The sequence below is a fragment of the Ctenocephalides felis genome, unplaced genomic scaffold, assembly GCF_003426905.1.
Source record: "Ctenocephalides felis isolate EL2017-DRISC unplaced genomic scaffold, ASM342690v1 CF-g0.4_SCAFFOLD_01886, whole genome shotgun sequence".
Lineage (NCBI taxonomy): Eukaryota > Metazoa > Arthropoda > Insecta > Siphonaptera > Pulicidae > Ctenocephalides > Ctenocephalides felis.
In genome coordinates, this window is record NW_020538040.1 from 124,604,572 (window position 1) to 124,623,972 (window position 19,401).

The 19,401-nt window shown below is 29.4% G+C and overlaps 1 protein-coding gene and 1 pseudogene across 1 annotated transcript; one reads left to right on the forward strand and one right to left on the reverse strand.

Moving 5' to 3' along the window:
- The window catches only part of LOC113375857, a 69,670-nt pseudogene that overhangs the window by 4,635 nt on the left and 45,634 nt on the right, over window positions 1-19,401 (reverse strand).
- LOC113378042 (succinate dehydrogenase [ubiquinone] flavoprotein subunit, mitochondrial) lies at window positions 8,127-17,140 on the forward strand. The gene is made up of 9 exons (XM_026618553.1): window positions 8,127-8,360; window positions 9,586-9,847; window positions 9,922-10,171; window positions 13,373-13,525; window positions 13,847-14,004; window positions 14,551-14,715; window positions 14,873-15,102; window positions 15,211-15,378; window positions 16,431-17,140. The coding sequence occupies exons 1-9, from the start codon at window positions 8,307-8,309 to the stop codon at window positions 16,965-16,967; spliced, it is 1,977 nt and encodes a 658-aa protein (XP_026474338.1). The 5' UTR covers window positions 8,127-8,306; the 3' UTR covers window positions 16,968-17,140.

Genomic DNA, 19,401 nt, shown 5'->3' on the forward strand with positions numbered 1-19,401 from the left:
AAAAATGCATCGTTGATGGAAAAGTATTACACATCTATATGTGCCCATAATTATGAAAGTGGTCTAAGTCATATATTTCTTGTTTCAAGATATTTAATGAATTGCATTTGAATAAATTTAAAAATATTTTTACATTATGCGACATTTTAATTTTTAATTTTATTAGTCTTAATGGAAATTTATTATGAATATGAATTTTGTGTGAATTTCATACGATAATATTGTTTTTAAAGTTTGAATTGACTTAGACCATTTTCAAAATTAACTGAATGTCCTATAATTGACTTAAAGTAATAAAGAACTTTGAGTTTTATTTGAAACAATAATTTTATTAGAATAATTCGTGAACATTTATTAATTATTTTTAAACGGTAATCCATTTTTATCATTATTTCGAGTATTTAAGATTCTTAAAATATTCTTGAAAAACTGGAGTGATGTACGGTAGTAAACTCATAATATCTTTATGTTTTTCTTCCGATACTGGTCTAATGCTGGTGTATAATGGAAGTAATTTAATATTTCCGTATATTTTTGGTCTTCCTCTTTTAGGTGAAAGATCCAAAACGTGAAATGTAGAATCATCTAAAAAAGTTTTATAAAACATTTTATAAGGTTCATTTTTCAAGAATCTTATCTATTGAATTTGTAGCCAAGAGACAGATCATTATCATTATCATTTCACATATTAAAATTTCAAATTTATAGTAACAATATTATATATATAAATTTATCTTAGAATTAAACCTAAGGATTTGGATTTATCTAGAATTGAACCTAGTGGTAAATTTTCATGCTGCACTCGTCGCGCCTCTGTAGCAGGAGCAGAAAATTAAAATTAAAATAATCGAAAAGCGGTCCAGTTTGCTATCTATTTATACTTGTTTATCTATGTTCAGAAACGCGTCAAAGGAGGCCACGTGTCATTTTTAAGATGTTTATATAATTTCTTAAATTTTTTGACTTAGACCACTTTCATAATTAACACTAAATGAATTCCATATAATGTTGAAATTACAACCACTATGGTTCATTTTTGACAATTTCGTAAAAATTTCATTGAATACATTTAGTTTAAACTAATGTGGTATGAAATAACTGATAAACTCATTTTTTTTAAATTTTGACTTAGACTACTTTTATAATTATGGGCACATATATCAATTATTCCATAATTTTTAATTTACAGGAAGAGGTTGCGGTCCGGATAAAGACCACCTACATTTGAAATTGTCTCACCTTCCAGTTGATCAACTTAAAACGCGACTTCCAGGACTGATGATTACTGCAATGATTTTTTCGGGAGTTGATATTACAAAAGATCCGTTGCCTGTGCAGCCAACAGTACATTTTAACATGGGTGGAATACCTACGAATTATAAGGGGCAAGTGCTGTTTCATAAAGATGGAGAAGATGTTGTAAGTACGGGGATATTGTACAATAAAAATAAATTGTTTTTTAAATATCTGAATTATTTTGAAAAATAAGATGACGATAAAATGAAAATGTTTGTAGATAGTATCAGGTCTATATGCAATCGGTGAAACTGCATCGACTGTGCATGGAGCAAATCGCCTAGGCGCTAATTCACTTTTGGAACTAGTTATATTCGGAAAACTGGCCGCCTGCAATATAGCTAATGAATGCCAACCCGGGACTAAAGTAGAGTTATCCTACGATGTGAGTTGTTGAAACAATTTTAAATAATGCACATTGCAAAATTTCATTTTTATGATTGTAGCGCACTGGTGAAGAATCCATATGCAACTTAGACTGCTTGCGCTGTGCCAAAGGTAAGTACCCAGCTGGCGAATTGCGCGTAATGTTGCAAAAAATTATGCAACGCTACGCGGCTGTGTTTCGTGAAGGCTGCTATCTAAAAGAAGGTATTGAGAAGTCCTCTGAGCTCTATAAATTACTCGCGGATATACAATTGTTTGACCGTACAGTTATTTGGAACTCAGATTTAGTCGATAGTTTGGAATTACAGAACTTAATGATTTGTGGCCGACAAACAATTGTAGCAGCTGCGAAAAGGAAAGAAAGTCGGGGGTCACATTCGCGTGAGGATTACAAGGTAGTATTTCAAATTGTTTCCATTTGATGTTTCATTAGTTAGGCTTTATTAATAAGCATTTTTTATTTGTGATTTCTTTCAGTGTCGTGTTGATGAATATGACTATGACAAACCGCTCCAAGGGCAAACGATGCGTCCCTTCGAGAAACATTGGCGCAAGCACACTCTAACCTACATCAACGTCGAGAGCGGCAACGTCTGCGTCGACTACCGGCCCGTGCAGGATGGCACGCTGGACGAGCGCGAATGCCCGTCCGTACCGCCTGCGACTCGATCTTATTGATATTCATCTCTAGAAAATTAATTAATTTACACTGTAAATTATTTTGTGTTGATTTTTAAGGTTTTCGATAAATTGTCATTGACTGTCAATGTATTTGTATATTAAAAATTAACATTCACTATTCAGATAAATTGTTTACACTAGTGGTGCATGGCATTGTACCTTAAGGCAAATTGCTGAAACTTCCTTAATTAAAAAATTTTAAAAACTTTAAAATTTTATGAGAATTTCAAAAAAAAAATCTTTTCTGAGGATAGGTTGAAAAAAATGAATTTTTTACGCTATTGCACTGCGTAGATGTTGTAGAGACCAATTATCGAAGGTTAAACAATATAAATCATTGTACGGGACCCTTAGAAATGTAAACAAAATTTGTGTTTATTATAAAAATCTTTATGGAATACCTAATAATTTAATTGCATATGTCTAATGATCCTTTTTTGACTGCCAAATCGCATTTTTTAACTTTTTTTCGGATCTCCGACAGCACTGAACTAGCCTTTCCAAAAATTCAATCAAAAAGTGAATTGCTACTTCTTGTACTTTTTGCTGCGTATTTTCAAAACGTCTGGGCCTGCTTCCAAAAATTGATCAGTATGTCTTCCCATCAAAATGAATCGAATATTTTTTTATTCATTCAAAACAGTTGATCCGTGCTGTCGAGCGCGAAAATGGTATCCAATTCATACAGACACACTACGTAAACACATATACACACACACATAAATCAATTTTTTCTCAAGTATACCAAAATTTTCAGAAATGTTTGAATCGTGAAAATATACAAACATTTTCATTTTCGATTTTATTACAATTAATAATAGTGGCATGGGAAAAATCGAAGCCATCGAAGTTAGATAAAATTTAATACTAAATAGTTTTCAAAAAATGTATATGATTCTCCACCATCCTGATGAATAAATCTAGAATATAAAAATTGCATTCTGTGATATGGTATACATGTTGTGCAAATAACGATATCAAAGTTTAATACACTACGAGAAATTTTTAAATTAATAAACACAGATTAAATACCTAGCACAAATGCGATAAGCTTTATTATCGAATGTAATCATAGTTGTGATTTACTGTGGTCAAAAATAACATTTGAAAACATTATATATGACTGGTATAATTATATTGCATTTCCAAAATTAATTATTAGTTTTATAGAACTAATCTTTTTATAGTACAATCTACAATTCTACAGAATTTTATAAATTTATGATTTTAACGAATATAGGTTTATTAATTTACATTGTTTGTACACCAACATTTATATAATTAAATATATTTTCATCAAGGTTGTACATGTGTATTTAAATTATTCGCAGATAATAATAAAACACACTCTAAATAGTATTACACAATAATCCATTATGGATACTGATAATATATGTAACGTGTATCGCGTATTTTTAATAATCAGAGATATATATGAAAAATGTCCCATAATATACAGTAGAACCTCCTTATTCGCGACTCCTTCATTCGCGTTTTCGCTATTCGCGGCCAAAAAAATTGCGACCCGATTTCTTTCTTCGCGGCTAAAAATTTCGTTATTCGCGGATTCCAGTGTATATGAAATCCAATATCCTTTGTAAATGCCGTCTTTTTGACCTATAATTGCGTTGCGTTCGCCGTCCTCTCCGTTATCAGCGTTTTTGATCAAGTAAGCAAACAGGGAATGAATGAATCGTATATGTATGCTTTAACACTTTCCACTCGCGAATTTCGAGATCTATATGAATTTTGCCGCCGGACCGAGCGGCATCCGAGTCGAAAGGGTTAACATTGTTCGTTTCTGTGGTAAATGCTGCTATGCATGCTTTATTTCTTCATTTTTCTCATTCGTAGCAAATATTGTGATTGAGTAACACGTGCTAACAGACCTAATTGCTTGAATCACGTGATAATGATTTGTCTGAAACCGACTTGGAAGAAATGTTAAATTCACAACCCAATGAAGAAGAGGCTTCAACGTGCACTGAAAACATGACATTTAATTTAAAGAGTCTCAGTGAAGGTTTAAAGATGGCAAATGATCTGTGTGATTTTTTTATGAACATTGATCCATCTATGGAGAGAAGTATTCTCTTTAAGAGGCAAATTGCAGATGTGACTGCCGTTTATCAGCCTGAATTGGAGAAACTCTTGAAAACTACCAAGCAACAAAAAATTACAAAGTTTTTCAAATCTTTGCCTATTTCTGAACAAAAATGATCAAAATGTTTAATGTATAATATAATTAATCAAATATATAAAGTAATTAATCTAATGCATTTATAAATATAAATAAAAATATAGTTTTTTATGTATGTACTTTTCATTATTTTGACACCTTGGAACGTATACCCTATAATCCCATATAAAATGCCATCCTGTATTTGCGGATTTTTCATTATTTGCGGATTATTTGTCATCTTGGAACGTATTCCCGTAATCCCATACAAAATGCCATCCTGTATTTGCGGATTCTTTATTCGCGCCATTTTTACTGAACGCATCCCCCGCGAATAAGGAGGTTCTACTGTATATATATAAATATATATATATATATATATATATATATAATTTTATTAATAATAATTAGAACGTTAACTAGTGTTTGATCAAAAACTATTGACATAGATCATGGTAGATGAAAAAATGCTCAAAATTAATATTGTCCCATTAGATATGTAATCATGAAAAACTGATTACAAAACTTGACCCTGAAAATGCTATCGCTAACATAATAGTGATTACAACTATGTAACTTTATTATCTATAAGTAATTGCTTTGCTTCAATTTATTTTGAAATTTGATTAAAGAAATAATTATTTTATTGAACTAAAATAATGTGTATAGCAATTTCAAATATACTGAATTACTTCACTACAATATGTGCAGTTATTCTTCATAGTTTTTGTACAATAGCTAATGTTTCCAGATTTTAACGGAGTTCAAATTAGTTTGCCACTGTATATAGTTCCTGAAAGTTTTATCTAGTATTTCTTATGCCATAATTGATTTCATATAGTAATTAATTCTTTTTATCTGATATCACTTAATAAACTTATTGTGAAGAAAGACCAGTACTTGAATAGTCCTATATTTTGGAAAGATGTAATAATTATAATGGGAAATCTAGTTAACTTCCCGAAGGAGGAGTTTGTTTTCCTAAAAAAATCCGATTCGTTATTTTTGTTTTCTCGACGTTTCAAGCCATTCTGAATCGAATGAGACCAAATTTGGAAAAAGTATGTGTGTGTGAACAGATTTTTACTATCGTTTGTACGACGATCTGCCGAGCCGTTTCCTTTTATTTTTTAAAAAAGCGTTAAACCCTTCGTCCACATTTAAGCTCATACTACTGAATCGATTTTTAAAAAAACAAAAACTGTTCGAAGGATATTAGTTGGGATTGATACTGATTGATATTAAAAATCTACGGAGCCGTTATCTTGTAATTAACTGTTGAAAAATAATAAGCCAATTTTCATAGAACTTTGTTTGGCGATATATATCATGGTCTTATAGAACATACTGAAATATTACGGCCTTACGACAAGTAGCTTAATTTTGAAAATTCATCAAAGTTTGAGAAAATGAGTAGTTTTTTTGACGTCTATTAAAATTGAAATTAGACCATTTACTTGGTATAATGATAGAGTACCTATGGTCTTAATGAAAATTAAAGTCCTACGGAAACTGGTTCAATTATAAAAATTATAGATTTTTGAAAATTTGCTTTTAGAAAATACTTCGAGTTAACGTGTTCGTTCGTTTTCCATTATGTGTAATAAATCCACTCGGAATACTTTTAATCACTTATAAATTAATTTATTTTTTATTGATTAAGTCGATTATCTACACATATCGGGAAGATCATGTAACTGGCCACAAGGCAAAATATCAATACCAACTAGTTTTAACTATTAATTGAATATTTGAGGAAATCACTAAAATTAAAAAAAATATATAAATAGCAGCAAATTGTTGGAACTTCCGGTTCTATAATTTGAAATTTTTAAAAGATTTAACATTTTTGAAAACTTTGAAATAATTAGATTATTGATTTTTTTGAATATTAATAAAAAATTTGACTATTTTGAAAATTAGTAGTATAACAAAATATCTACTACTAATGAAAATTAGTAGTAGACAAAATATCGAAGAGCGTAAACGCCGCGTCGGAGTCTAACGGTTAAATATTATAAATCTTGGTACGGAACCCATAGAAATGTGAATAAAATCTATAATTATCATTGAAATCTTCATAAAATATCTGATAAATTACGTCTAATAATCATTTTTACTGCTAAATTGCATTTTTTTACGTTTTTGAATTTACTAATTCGCATGCTTTTTGAATGATTGAAATCGGTTGATCTGAGTTTCCGAGAACGTCGACAAAAATTTGTATCCGCACATACATACATAATATAGCTACATATATACCACACACACACACATTCGTCAATTTTTTTCTAAGGTATGCCAAAATGTTCGAAGGGCCCTAAAACGTAAAGATATGCAAAACTAGTGGGGCGCATGGCATCGTGCCTTAAGGCAAATTGCTGGAACTTTCCAAACCAAAAATTATTTTTTTAAAAAAAGATTAACATTTTTGAAAAAAAATTACTCTGAAAAAATTAGATTTTTGAGAAACTATAATATTTTGACAAAAATTTACTTTTTTTTGAAATAAAATAGACTTTTTGAAGAAAAATTTATTTTGAAATATTTTGGAAATTCTGAACTTTTCAAAGCAATCGTACTGCTTTAACTGCATAGAGACAAAATATCGAAGCGCGTAAGCGACGCGTCGCCGTCTAACGGATAAACATTGGTACGGAACCCATAGGAATGTAAACAAAATTTATACTTATTGTTAAAATGTCTATAAAATATCTGATAATTTGATGCGCATATGTCTAATGATCATTTTTGACCGCCAAATGGCATTTTTTCTGCTTTTTTTTACTAGATCTCCGCAACCGCTAGACCTGCGTTCATGAAAATTTGATCAGTTCTTCATCTTGTTAATACAAGTAAAATGTTTTTTGAATTATTCAAATCGCTTCTTTCCTTTAAAAACTGAGTTACCGTTTTTGGCACTTTTTGTCCCATATCTTCGGAACGGCTAGACCTGCCTTCGCCAAAAACTAATCAGCACGTCTCCTTATCAATACGAATCAAATGTTTTTTGAATTATTCAAATCGGTTGATCCGTGTTTCCGAAATCGTCGACGAAAATTTGTATTCGAACACACATACATACATGCACACACACACATACATCCATTTTTTCTAAGATATGCCAAAATGTTCAGAAACCTCTGAAACGTAAAGATATATAAACATTTTTATTTTCGATTTTTTGCGATTACTATAACTTGCCCTACGGGAAGTTAAAAAAATATTCTCGATTTTTTTGCGATTACTACAACTTGCCCTACGGCAAGTAAAAAAAACGATGTTAGCAGCGCCTTCATTAATATTATGATTATGATTACGAAAATGAATTTCGCTAACACCTGAATACGTGCCTGTTTGGTAATTCCAACAAAGCAATGTATTGTTTTAAGTGCAACATCGCAGTTCGGGAGCGTTTTTCGTCGTCATTTGCTTTTCGTTCGCAGGTGAATCGGAATCAGGTGACAACGACAACGTATTGTTGACGTAGATTACATGTTATGTGTATGCTCAAATGCTCAAATGCTCAAATCGTCAGGATTCGAAGTCGTATTAAAGTCGTCGTTAGCGCCATCTCTGACATCTGCATTCGATTCGCGAACGTCAGAAAGAGACGACCGCTCGGCATCGTACTAGGCGAGCGAGAGGCGAGAGGAACCTCAATCTTTTCCAAGATTCAACGTGGGGTGATCGGTTCGGTGTTGTGTCTGTGTTTAAGTTAAATAATTTCTAACCGTTCTTGGTGCGGGTGTAATATTCCATCATGAGCGGAATGATAAGATTAACTAGGTTGTTTACGAAAAATACATTGTCTTGGGTGAGAGATGATTTACTAGTTGATATACAGTTTTATTTATGTGTTGCACACTGCCAGCTGATATTTAATTATGTAACGACACTAAAAAACTTGCACGGTGTTATTTGTTAATTTCTGATGGCATATTTTATTTAAATCGGCGTTCAATTCAATAATTAACGTCAGTGACACTGCCAATGTGATAAAATATTCGGAAGGGATTTTAGGTTATGTTTTAATATTGCACAACGTCAAGTGTCAAATTGATAAAAAAACGAAAATTCTGTAATGAACTACAAACGTCATTTTTTGTTCTTTTATTTCTTTGACAGTTATTATTTGCAAATTATTTTTTATATAACCAGTAAATGCTCATAACCATTGTAAATGTCCATTGTAACTTATATACTCTTCAAGTGCATCTTGTCTTAATATTTTCTATTTATATCAATAATTAGTAACATTTTTATGAATGAATAAGTACATAAAAAACCAAAATTGAGTTTAGTATATTTGTTTGTCATTTTTAGATTAGATGTGTTACATATAAATACTTTAGTTAGGTTCCACATATGCAAGGTGCTATTATTGAATTTATTTTTACTTCAATAAACATATTGCAGATTGAGTATTATCTTTATAAAAGTTTTCACTTTTTTCTATGAATATTATATTTAATACATTTGATTAATGAGGCTAACAAGCTCATGTATATTGCTCCCATAATCGGCTTTTAATCAAAGCATATCTAGAACATTATTTCCTGACAATTGATTTTCTTGAATATTTAATTTATTATTTCTTATAATCTCCAAGTATAGTCTCTCTATAAGTTACAATTCTCTATAAGAGAAATCTTTAATTCTGTTACTTCACTTCTATTTGAAATTATTTTATGCTTTCCTTGAACTTATATTTGTTTAAATAAATTATATATCATAATTAATAAAAATATATAAATATATATGATATATAAATATATATGATATAAATATATATATTATATATATATCTATATATATATATATATATATATATATATATATATATATATATATATATATATATCATAATATATGCAAATATTCACAATTCATTCGCTTAAAACAAATGCAAAATCAAGAAAAGGTCTATAAGTTCTAATGGTTTTACTACTTTAAATCTATGAACAAATGTAACAAAAAAATCTTACCTAGTATTTACTAATTTTAGAGCTATATCAATAACCATCTCAACTTTGCTTTAGTCAAAACCAGTAATTGCAAGTCGAAAACTTCACTTTGCTGTTGGTGAAAAATCAAAGGCACATGTAAGCAGTGATATTGTAAGCAAAGAATACAAAGTCATTGACCATGACTTTGATGCAGTTGTTGTTGGAGCTGGAGGTGCTGGCCTTCGGGCTGCCTTTGGTCTTGTCGCTGAAGGTTTCAAAACTGCAGTTATAACAAAATTATTTCCCACGAGATCACACACAGTTGCTGCACAAGGTGGCATTAATGCTGCTTTAGGTAAGATTATGCCATATCATATTTTGTACACAAATTAAGTTGAGTGAATGAACTTGTTAATGAAAAATCTGTAGGAAACATGGAGGAGGACAATTGGCAGTGGCACATGTATGATACAGTTAAAGGATCAGATTGGTTAGGAGATCAAGATGCAATTCACTATATGACTAAAGAAGCACCCAAAGCTGTCATTGAATTAGAAAATTATGGAATGCCTTTTAGCAGAACAAATGAAGGAAAAATATATCAAAGAGCTTTTGGAGGTCAAAGTTTGAAGTTTGGAAAAGGTGGTCAAGCTCACAGATGTTGCGCAGTGGCTGACAGGTATTGTTAAAGATATATATATATATATATATATATATATATATATATATATGTATATATATATATATATATATATATATATATATAATTTTGTGATAAGAGTGGAACGAATATCAAATGTTGCATATGAACAACACAACACTCAGATCTTTACACGTACTTTATTTAATAATTACAGATGTTTCGAGACCATAGTATGCCTCATTTTCAGTGTATTTTCAAAACACTAACGATTATATACTAATACATTATTTAGTATTTTATTTAAATTATATTTAATTTTTGAAAAACAAAAAACACGAACAATCTCTTACAATGCTTGATAGAGAACTAAACATGTGAATATACACAGAAATATTTGAAAACAAATTTTAAGTGTCGAAGATGAATGGACATGGTTGGATATTATTATAATGCAAACAAAAGGAATGTGCGAACACATACTAAGATCAACAAATGTGAAATGAGATTAATTTATCGAAAAGAATTAGATAAATGAATGAAAATAGTAAATAAAAAAAATTATAAATTATTAATGATGTTTATATACGAGACATGTAAAATATTTGTGTCGGTTCTCAGATGTACGCTATTGTTAGTCCGAACTTTTTCATGGAATAAGATTTGGAAATTATCAAAATCAAACTTATGGTTGTTGATATTAGCGTCATCCACAAGCGTACTTTTAAATTTTTTATTATCTATTTTTTTGCATTGTAATTCATGTTGCCTGAGTCTTTTATCTAAGTTCTGACAAGTCTGGCTAATATAAGAACAGTTACAATCCAAACAATTTACTTTAGAAACTACATCTTTCTTTTTTGTTAAAGGAGTTTCTTCTTTAATGTTGGAATATAAAAAGAATATGAAGAAAAAGTAATATGAATATAGTGTTTTTTGAATAGTCTTTACGATAATTTTTTGTTTACATTGGAATAATGTAAACAAAAATACATGAAACGTTTTTGTTTACATTATAATAATATCCATCCTTGTCCCTTTATCTTAGACACTTGAGATTTGTTTTCAAATATTTCTGTATATATTCAAATGTTTAGTACTGTGTCAAGCATTGTAAGAGATAATTGGTGTTTTTTGTTTTTCAAGAATTAAATATAATTAACATAATATATTAAATAATGTATTAATATATAATTTTTACTATTTTTAAATTACACTGAAGATGAGGCATACCATGGTCTCGAAACGTCCGTAATTATTAAATAAAGTGTGTGTTGTTTATTTATATATATGTATATATATATATATATATATATATATATATATATAACTCCAGAGTGAGTTATGTCTGAGAAAATAACACTTCTCTCGAAGTTATATCGAGTGAAGTCATAATCGAGATTTTGTTATGTTTTACTTTCCTAAACTGGTCCTAGATCTGGTAACATATTAGCCCTTGTGGTTTTTAACACTAAAAAGCAAAATTCGGGTCGAAAGTAGCGGCCGCTTTCTCGTCACGCTGGTAATTTTATGATTTCTTAGGTATAAAATCTCTCAAAATAATACAATTTTGTATTTTCCACAAAAAACAAAAATGTAACTGGAAAAATACAGAACAATGAATTTATGTTCAAGTGTGAACAGCTCAAATGCTTAATTTATTTGTTAGTAATGGGTCATATTCAAAACTACGAAAATTTGAAAAGTCCTTGGGGCGATCGCCAATTCGACAAATTTTATAACCCAACGTTTCAGAAAGACTAATAAAGTTTTCTAAAATATTATTTTATTGATATTTATTCATAAATTTTTCTATAATTCATAAATAATCCTGTATTTGCAAGTAGAACCTTGTCTTTGATAGAAAAGTTCTTTCAATATTCTCCAAGTTACCATGTAATCGAGCAATAAATCTTTGTATAAATGTATATTCTCTTTATATACCAAAATTGTAACCAGTACTATATGGAACCATTTTCCCATTTAATGGTGAAGGAAAATGCAATCATCGTAGGGATTTTTTTAACCATTTCTTCTTCAAGCAATGGAGTTTTAATAAGACAAGAATACACAAAAAAAAACAAAGTTGTAGTGGTCGGAGTTGTTCGAACTCTAGTCCCCACATAAAGTAACCCCAGTATAACACAGCACTTCATTCACAGAGAATAAAAGATACTGTACAACAGCAGCTCAATAAACTTGATAATACTAGTCACATCATTTGTTATTTTTTATTTGAACATTTATGAATTTTTTTGCTGAGGACTTTATGTGTCTTATTTTCATATTCGCAAAGAATTACTCGAAGAAGAAATTATTTAAATAAAGCAGGGCTAAGAACGAAAAAGTAGAAAGCTTAACCTATAAAATATAAATAATGTCTAGGCTTACAATTAGCCAAAACTAGTTCATATTTATTAAATGAATATTTTTCAAATCAGAATAAAAATTTGAACTAAACAGATCATATAACTTCATAAGTGATAAGCATCATATGAAGAAATTTAAAAAGATCTTCTAATTACATGCAAGCAATTCAATGAAATACAGAAAAATGCAGAGTTTTAAGATATATGGCCAAAAAGAAATTGCTTGCGGAGAATAGCACTTTGTCATGTCAATGAAAATATTATTCTATTTATTTAATTCATATTACTTCTTAAGATTTCTTTTTTATCACTACAACGAGAAAAAAAATTAAATTAACTAGTGGTGCATGGCATCGTGCCTTAAGGCAAATTGCTGGAACTTACCGTACCATAATAGAACTTCTCAAATGTTTTTAAATAGATTATTATAAATGTTGCAACTTTTATTATTCGTATGTTATAGACAAAATATAGAGCTTATAAATTGGACAACAATGTTTATTTATGTTGACTTGAAAACTTAATAAACAAAACATAATCAAGCGGAGTTAAAATAAAGGATCTTATCTCATTTTTATATGGTTGATCCGTGTTCCCGAAAACGTGGACGAAAGTTGTATCCATACATACGCGCACACACACACACATACATATATCAATTATTTATAAGGTATGCCAAAATGTTCAGAAACAAAAATCTACATTTTTTGGAGGATTTTTTGGAGGTAACTACTGTGTTGTACTGGGGTTTTGTATATATATATATATATATAATTAAATGGTACTATATGAAGGGTTAATTGTTATGTTCAATGTTAACATAATCTGTGTTCATAGATCATGTAATACTTAAACAATTTGCAAATTTTAGGACTGGTCATTCGCTATTGCATACATTGTATGGTCAATCACTTCGCTACGACTGTAATTATTTTATCGAATATTTTGCATTGGATTTATTAATGGAGGACGGAGAATGTCGAGGTGTTATTGCTCTCTGCTTAGAAGATGGTACATTACACAGGTGAAAGCTAGAAAGTAACAATAATTGTGTTTTTTTGTGAGCAAGTGTTCTTGGTGATAAAATTTAGAATAAACAAAAATAAGAAATGTACTTTTTCTATAAAATATTTTGAATTTTGTAACCTGGTAGAAAGTAATTTTTTGTATTGGTAATATCAGGCTATATCCCAGATTTATCTGTGCATTATTGAAATCTATGTAAGAAAATACTTCATTACTTCATTACCCAGTTTTTTTATTATTAGATCTACTTTTCATAATCACATACATTATTACCATATAAACACTTTTATCGTGCATTATGATATTTTATTAACTTCAGAATTCGTGCAAAGAACACTGTTTTGGCGACTGGTGGTTATGGACGAGCATATTTTTCATGCACTTCAGCACATACCTGCACAGGTGATGGCACCGGTATGGTAGCCAGAGCTGGATTACCAGCACAAGATTTAGAATTTGTGCAGTTCCATCCTACAGGTTAGTAGTGCAGATATCATTGAATGTTTACAAAAATATACATACTTTATTTCACTCAAAAATTTATGTTTACAAAAATATACATCACTTTATTTCACTCAAATTTTCTATTGCTGTTACTAAGTCAACACCATTCTAAATACTGAACAAGTTAATAAAGATTCAAAGCAGATATCAAGAATTTGCATACATTTGTTGACATAACATATTTGCTCATATTTTATTCATTAGCTTTTTTGTTGTGAAGGACACCTGCTTTTAAGATTGCACTTTGTTAATCAAGTTACTTAATATTTATAATTGTTTTTTATAGATCTTTAATTAAAAGACAAAAAATATAAATGAAATTAGTTTTGTTGTCAAAGTTTATATTATTTTTGTAATTTTTGGATAGGCCAAAGTGATAAAAGTGTGTTGTAAGATAATATATAATTGAGATTTATGATTTTGCTTGCAGTATTTGTATGAAACATGTTATTAACTAGCATTTTATTTTGACTTTCTTTACAATGATGTTTTATGATCTCAGTAATATTTGTTCATTAGGTATTTATGGAGCTGGCTGTTTAATTACTGAAGGATGCAGAGGTGAAGGTGGATTTTTGGTAAATTCTCAAGGAGAGAGATTTATGGAACGATATGCACCTGTTGCAAAAGATTTGGCCAGTAGAGATGTGGTTTCTAGATCAATGACAATTGAAATCAATGAAGGTGATTAGTATTATTATAATACTTCAATTATTAATATTTTGTTACCTGAAAATATATAATAAACATTAGAACTTTATATAAACATTCAATACATATTGGTATATATAACATACATTACACAATATTCTTTATTAATGGATTTAACTTTCATATTTAGGTCGCGGTGTAGGACCTGAGAAAGATCACGTTTTATTGCAATTACATCACTTACCAGCTGAACAATTAGCGAGCAGACTTCCTGGTATTTCCGAGACAGCTATGATATTTTGTGGTGTTGATGTTACTCGTGAGCCAATCCCCGTTTTACCAACAGTGCATTATAATATGGGAGGAGTACCCACAAATTACAAAGGACAAGTCTTAATTAATGTTGATGGGCAAGACAAAGTAAATTCAACATCATAATTTAATTATTGGAAAAATATTTATTCTGAAATAATTTATTTTCTTCTTTATCAACTATTACTACAATTTATTCTGTAATGATTATTTTAGATTGTGCCTGGCTTATATGCTGCTGGTGAAGCAGGATGCGCTTCCGTGCATGGAGCTAATAGATTGGGTGCTAACTCCCTGCTGGATTTAGTTGTTTTTGGACGTTCTTGTGCTTCAACAATTGCTGCTGAAAACAAACCTGGCGAGAAATTCGGGTCTTTGAGCAAGGTATGTATTTGTTATTTGAAGATACCAAAAAAATATATACACCTATCTGCCGTTTTACATGTTTTTGATCTTACATGGTTTTTGAAAATGATTTTTATTTTCAAGAAAATTATAAATTTTGCATTTATACCAAATTATAATCAAACTATAATTTGATTAACACACTACAAAATGTGTTTCAGTTATGAATTCTTAGGAATTTAACATGAACAAATAACAGAACTATTTTTTTTTTACAAAATTCATAATTTATAAAGGAATTCTACAGTTTGACTTGACTATGGGAAAAGATAAAAATAAGAATCTAGAGAGTAATGATAAGATTTACCGTCTATCTGATATCGATGAAAAAACATCTAGTGCAGATCATATGAGGGTTTTGTTTTATTATTGAAACATAAAAAATTTAATAAGAAAAATAACATGTTTGTTATTCATAATATTAAAAACAGACCAAAAGGGCTTTTTTATAGATATTTTTATTCAGCAAGTTTTTTCCATATAGGTGTGAATTTTTTGAGTTGCCATGTTTTTATGGAACATATCTTCCGAGTAAAGGAATAGGTGCATATGTAATATCTTGTGCATAGCCTTTGTATGCAATTTGTGATAAAAGTTGTTTTATTTGTAAGGTTTTAAATGTGAATTTATAGATATTCATGTTTATTTAAGTAGACAAAGCCAAATAGGCAAATTTATGTTCTTGAATATATATAGAAGAAACAAGGTTATTGAAACAGATGCAAGATTGATCAATTTGCATTTGTTCCCAACAAATAACTCAAAAATATAAATACAGATGCACAAAAATGTTACATTAAATGTAACATGTAATTTTAAATGTGCTTTTAAATTAGCAGTCTGCCTCTAAATTTTTATGTAAATATTTGCACAGATATGATTTTATTATATTTAAGGGATTATAAGTTTCAAACTGCTGTTCAGTGTGTTTTGACTCTGCCAAATACAAATGTTGAATTTTTAGTAAAGATATTAGGCATTTAAGATTACTAATATCTTTTATATTGAAAATATAATGGTCTTTTTTACAGAATGCGGGTGAACAATCTATTGCAAATTTGGATACATTAAGGAACGCTAGCGGTAGCATTTCTACAGCCGACTTAAGATTGCAACTTCAGAAAACAATGCAAACGCATGCCGCTGTATTCAGAGAGGAAAAAACATTGAAAAAAGGTTGTGAACTTACATCTGGTCTATACAAACAAATGAAAGACTTGAAGTTATTCGATAGAAGTCTGATTTGGAATTCAGATTTAGTGGAGGCTCTTGAATTACAAAATTTGATGATCTGTGCTAGACAAACAATTGTAGCCGCTGAAAATCGTAAAGAAAGCCGAGGTGCCCATGCTAGAGATGACTACAAAGTCAGATGTGATGAATTTGATTATAGTAAACCATTAGACGGACAAACTCGTAAACCAATGACGGACCATTGGAGAAAACATACATTGACAACTGTCAATATCGACACAGGTGATGTGAATATTACTTATAGACCTGTAATAGATAATACATTGGATTCTAAAGAATGTGCTACAGTACCACCGGCAATTAGATCATATTAAAGAAGAATATTCTTTTGTATATTTTTGATTTGAAAGTAAGAGTTTAACTTGAAGGTGTACAATTTGAGTAAGAGCTCATAAGTATTACTAGCCAAGATCTATATAACATTATTGAATGATATGTACATAAGTTATGAAATCATGTAAATTATTTATTTTCAGAATTAATTTAAATCCTTAATGTACATTTTTAGCAAAAGTTGTTTATCACAATATATATATATTTTAATATCAAGTTTAATATTATACTTACATATTAAAATTATTTATTTACAAACTATTGTTTTTAAATATTGAGAATATGCGATTCTTGAATTATATTACAATAAGATTTATGAGAAATAATGGAAAGCAATGTAATCTGCATAGTGTGAAACATCACAAGCTCATTCTTCTATAGAAGAACATTGGAACAATTGGATACCTACTTAAGAATAACATGAATAATATGAAATATATATAATTTGAGAAATATAATCGATGTCATAACTGGCCTTAGAATATCTTACAAAAGAATATTGAAACAGGCAGCCTGATTTTGAGTTTTGGAAATCATAAATAGCATAATCATGCAATAGGTGTTATCAGATTCATGACTATGATATTATTTATTTTACCATTTTTATTTATTTCATGTACATGTATCATATGGTTTGTATAGTTTTAATTTGATATAAATGATAAAGAGAAACATATGGTAAATCGGAATTTGCTGTCTTTTGTATATAAATATCGTTTCTAGACATGATAATAAAACAAACTTTCAAAAATCATAAAACGATTTTTTTTTATGGAAAGAGACATTAATTATAATTTGTGGGAATCTCTTAGGAATTATCTTTGTTTCATAGGAATTAGTGTTGATGACTGCGTCGTTTGAATTAGTAATGTTTAAATTTTATTCATTTTTGTTAAATTTAACTAGTATATTTGTCAAATTTGTACAAGTTAACATTCTTTTATAGTTTCTAACAGTGAAGGGCGCACAGCAACTCATCATACTTATAAATTATTTAAACTAATAACTTTATTGCTTATATAATATGTCAATTATGAACACTTATTGGGAAATGTAACAGCTTGCCTTAATTTAAAATGCCTGCTGTATTTTGTCTAATTTTTAAGAGTTTATTAATATACGCAAACAGGTATGTACAAGGCGTATAATACGTATACACCTTGTATATGGGTCATTCTTTTGCAAATCGCATGGGTTTTGGGGAAAATAAAATATCACAATTCAGAATTGTCTAATTTTTTTTTATAGATATACATAAAATTATTCGACACGTATTTCAGGGTTTTGCTGAAAAAAATTTATTGACTTAAATATTTTTGAATGAAATATGGATGATTTACTCAATTTTGATGAACTTCCTCTGCGTTAAATTAATTATCTCCAGTCGCGGTGATCAGATCAGTATTATTAATTTTATTTATTTATTTATTTTATTTATTCATAAGCAAGCCGTAATCAATAATAATAGATATTATTTCAGGCTCTTGTCAAGCTTATTCATAGTTAATATTAAAAGGATAGTAATTTTATAATAATCATAGTAGCTGCACGAATTTCGCTTCTGAAAAAAAAAGCTGAAAAAAGCATTCGAACATTAAATACTATGTTCATCATCAAGTTCATCATATTAAAGTCTATTTGACCACCAGTCAAGCTCAAAATTCTTGCACAAGGTTGACAGTTATACTCATTTAAAACCGTAAAAAAATTAAATTAATAAAATAGCAATAAAAAAAAATTAAAAAAATATGGTTGTACAGGCGATCAAATGGTCAGACTACATAGATACAGGATAAGGATTATGCAAGAAAATAGTTATTGAACTCAAATTGAGAAAATTCAGTAATGTCATAAAAAGCTAAGTCTTTAAAAAGTTTAACTAGGTAAGCATGAAATTTTTTGCTGTCTAAGTTTCGGATATTGAGTGGAAGTTTATTCTTAAGCTGAATACCTAGACCGTCGATCGTATTGAAAGAGATGGCTAATTTATATGCGCATTATACTCATATTGAAGTTAACCTTTTTTAAAAAAATGTTTTTACAATTTTTTTTAACAATAAAATTTAATTGCTTACAAAGGTTATTACCTACCTTTTCCCCAACTTAAATCGATTGAAAAAAATCTTTTTCCGCTATTTGTTGGAGACTCTGTTACATCGAAAGATATTAATAAGCCGGCAGTATCGGCAACAACCAATGTTATAGTAGGGCTATTTTATGAAGAACTTTGCATAATAAATTTGGTTGCTGTGCCGCACAAATGTAAAAAAACGATCTTATTGTTAGGTAACAGGGTCATTCTGGCTCATTGCTGTTTATGTGTAAAACGCCTGAATGCACAGAAAATACATGACATTTTGATAGTATTCAGTATGATTCAGTAGCATAATGTATGGAAGTTGGAGCGTAACATGG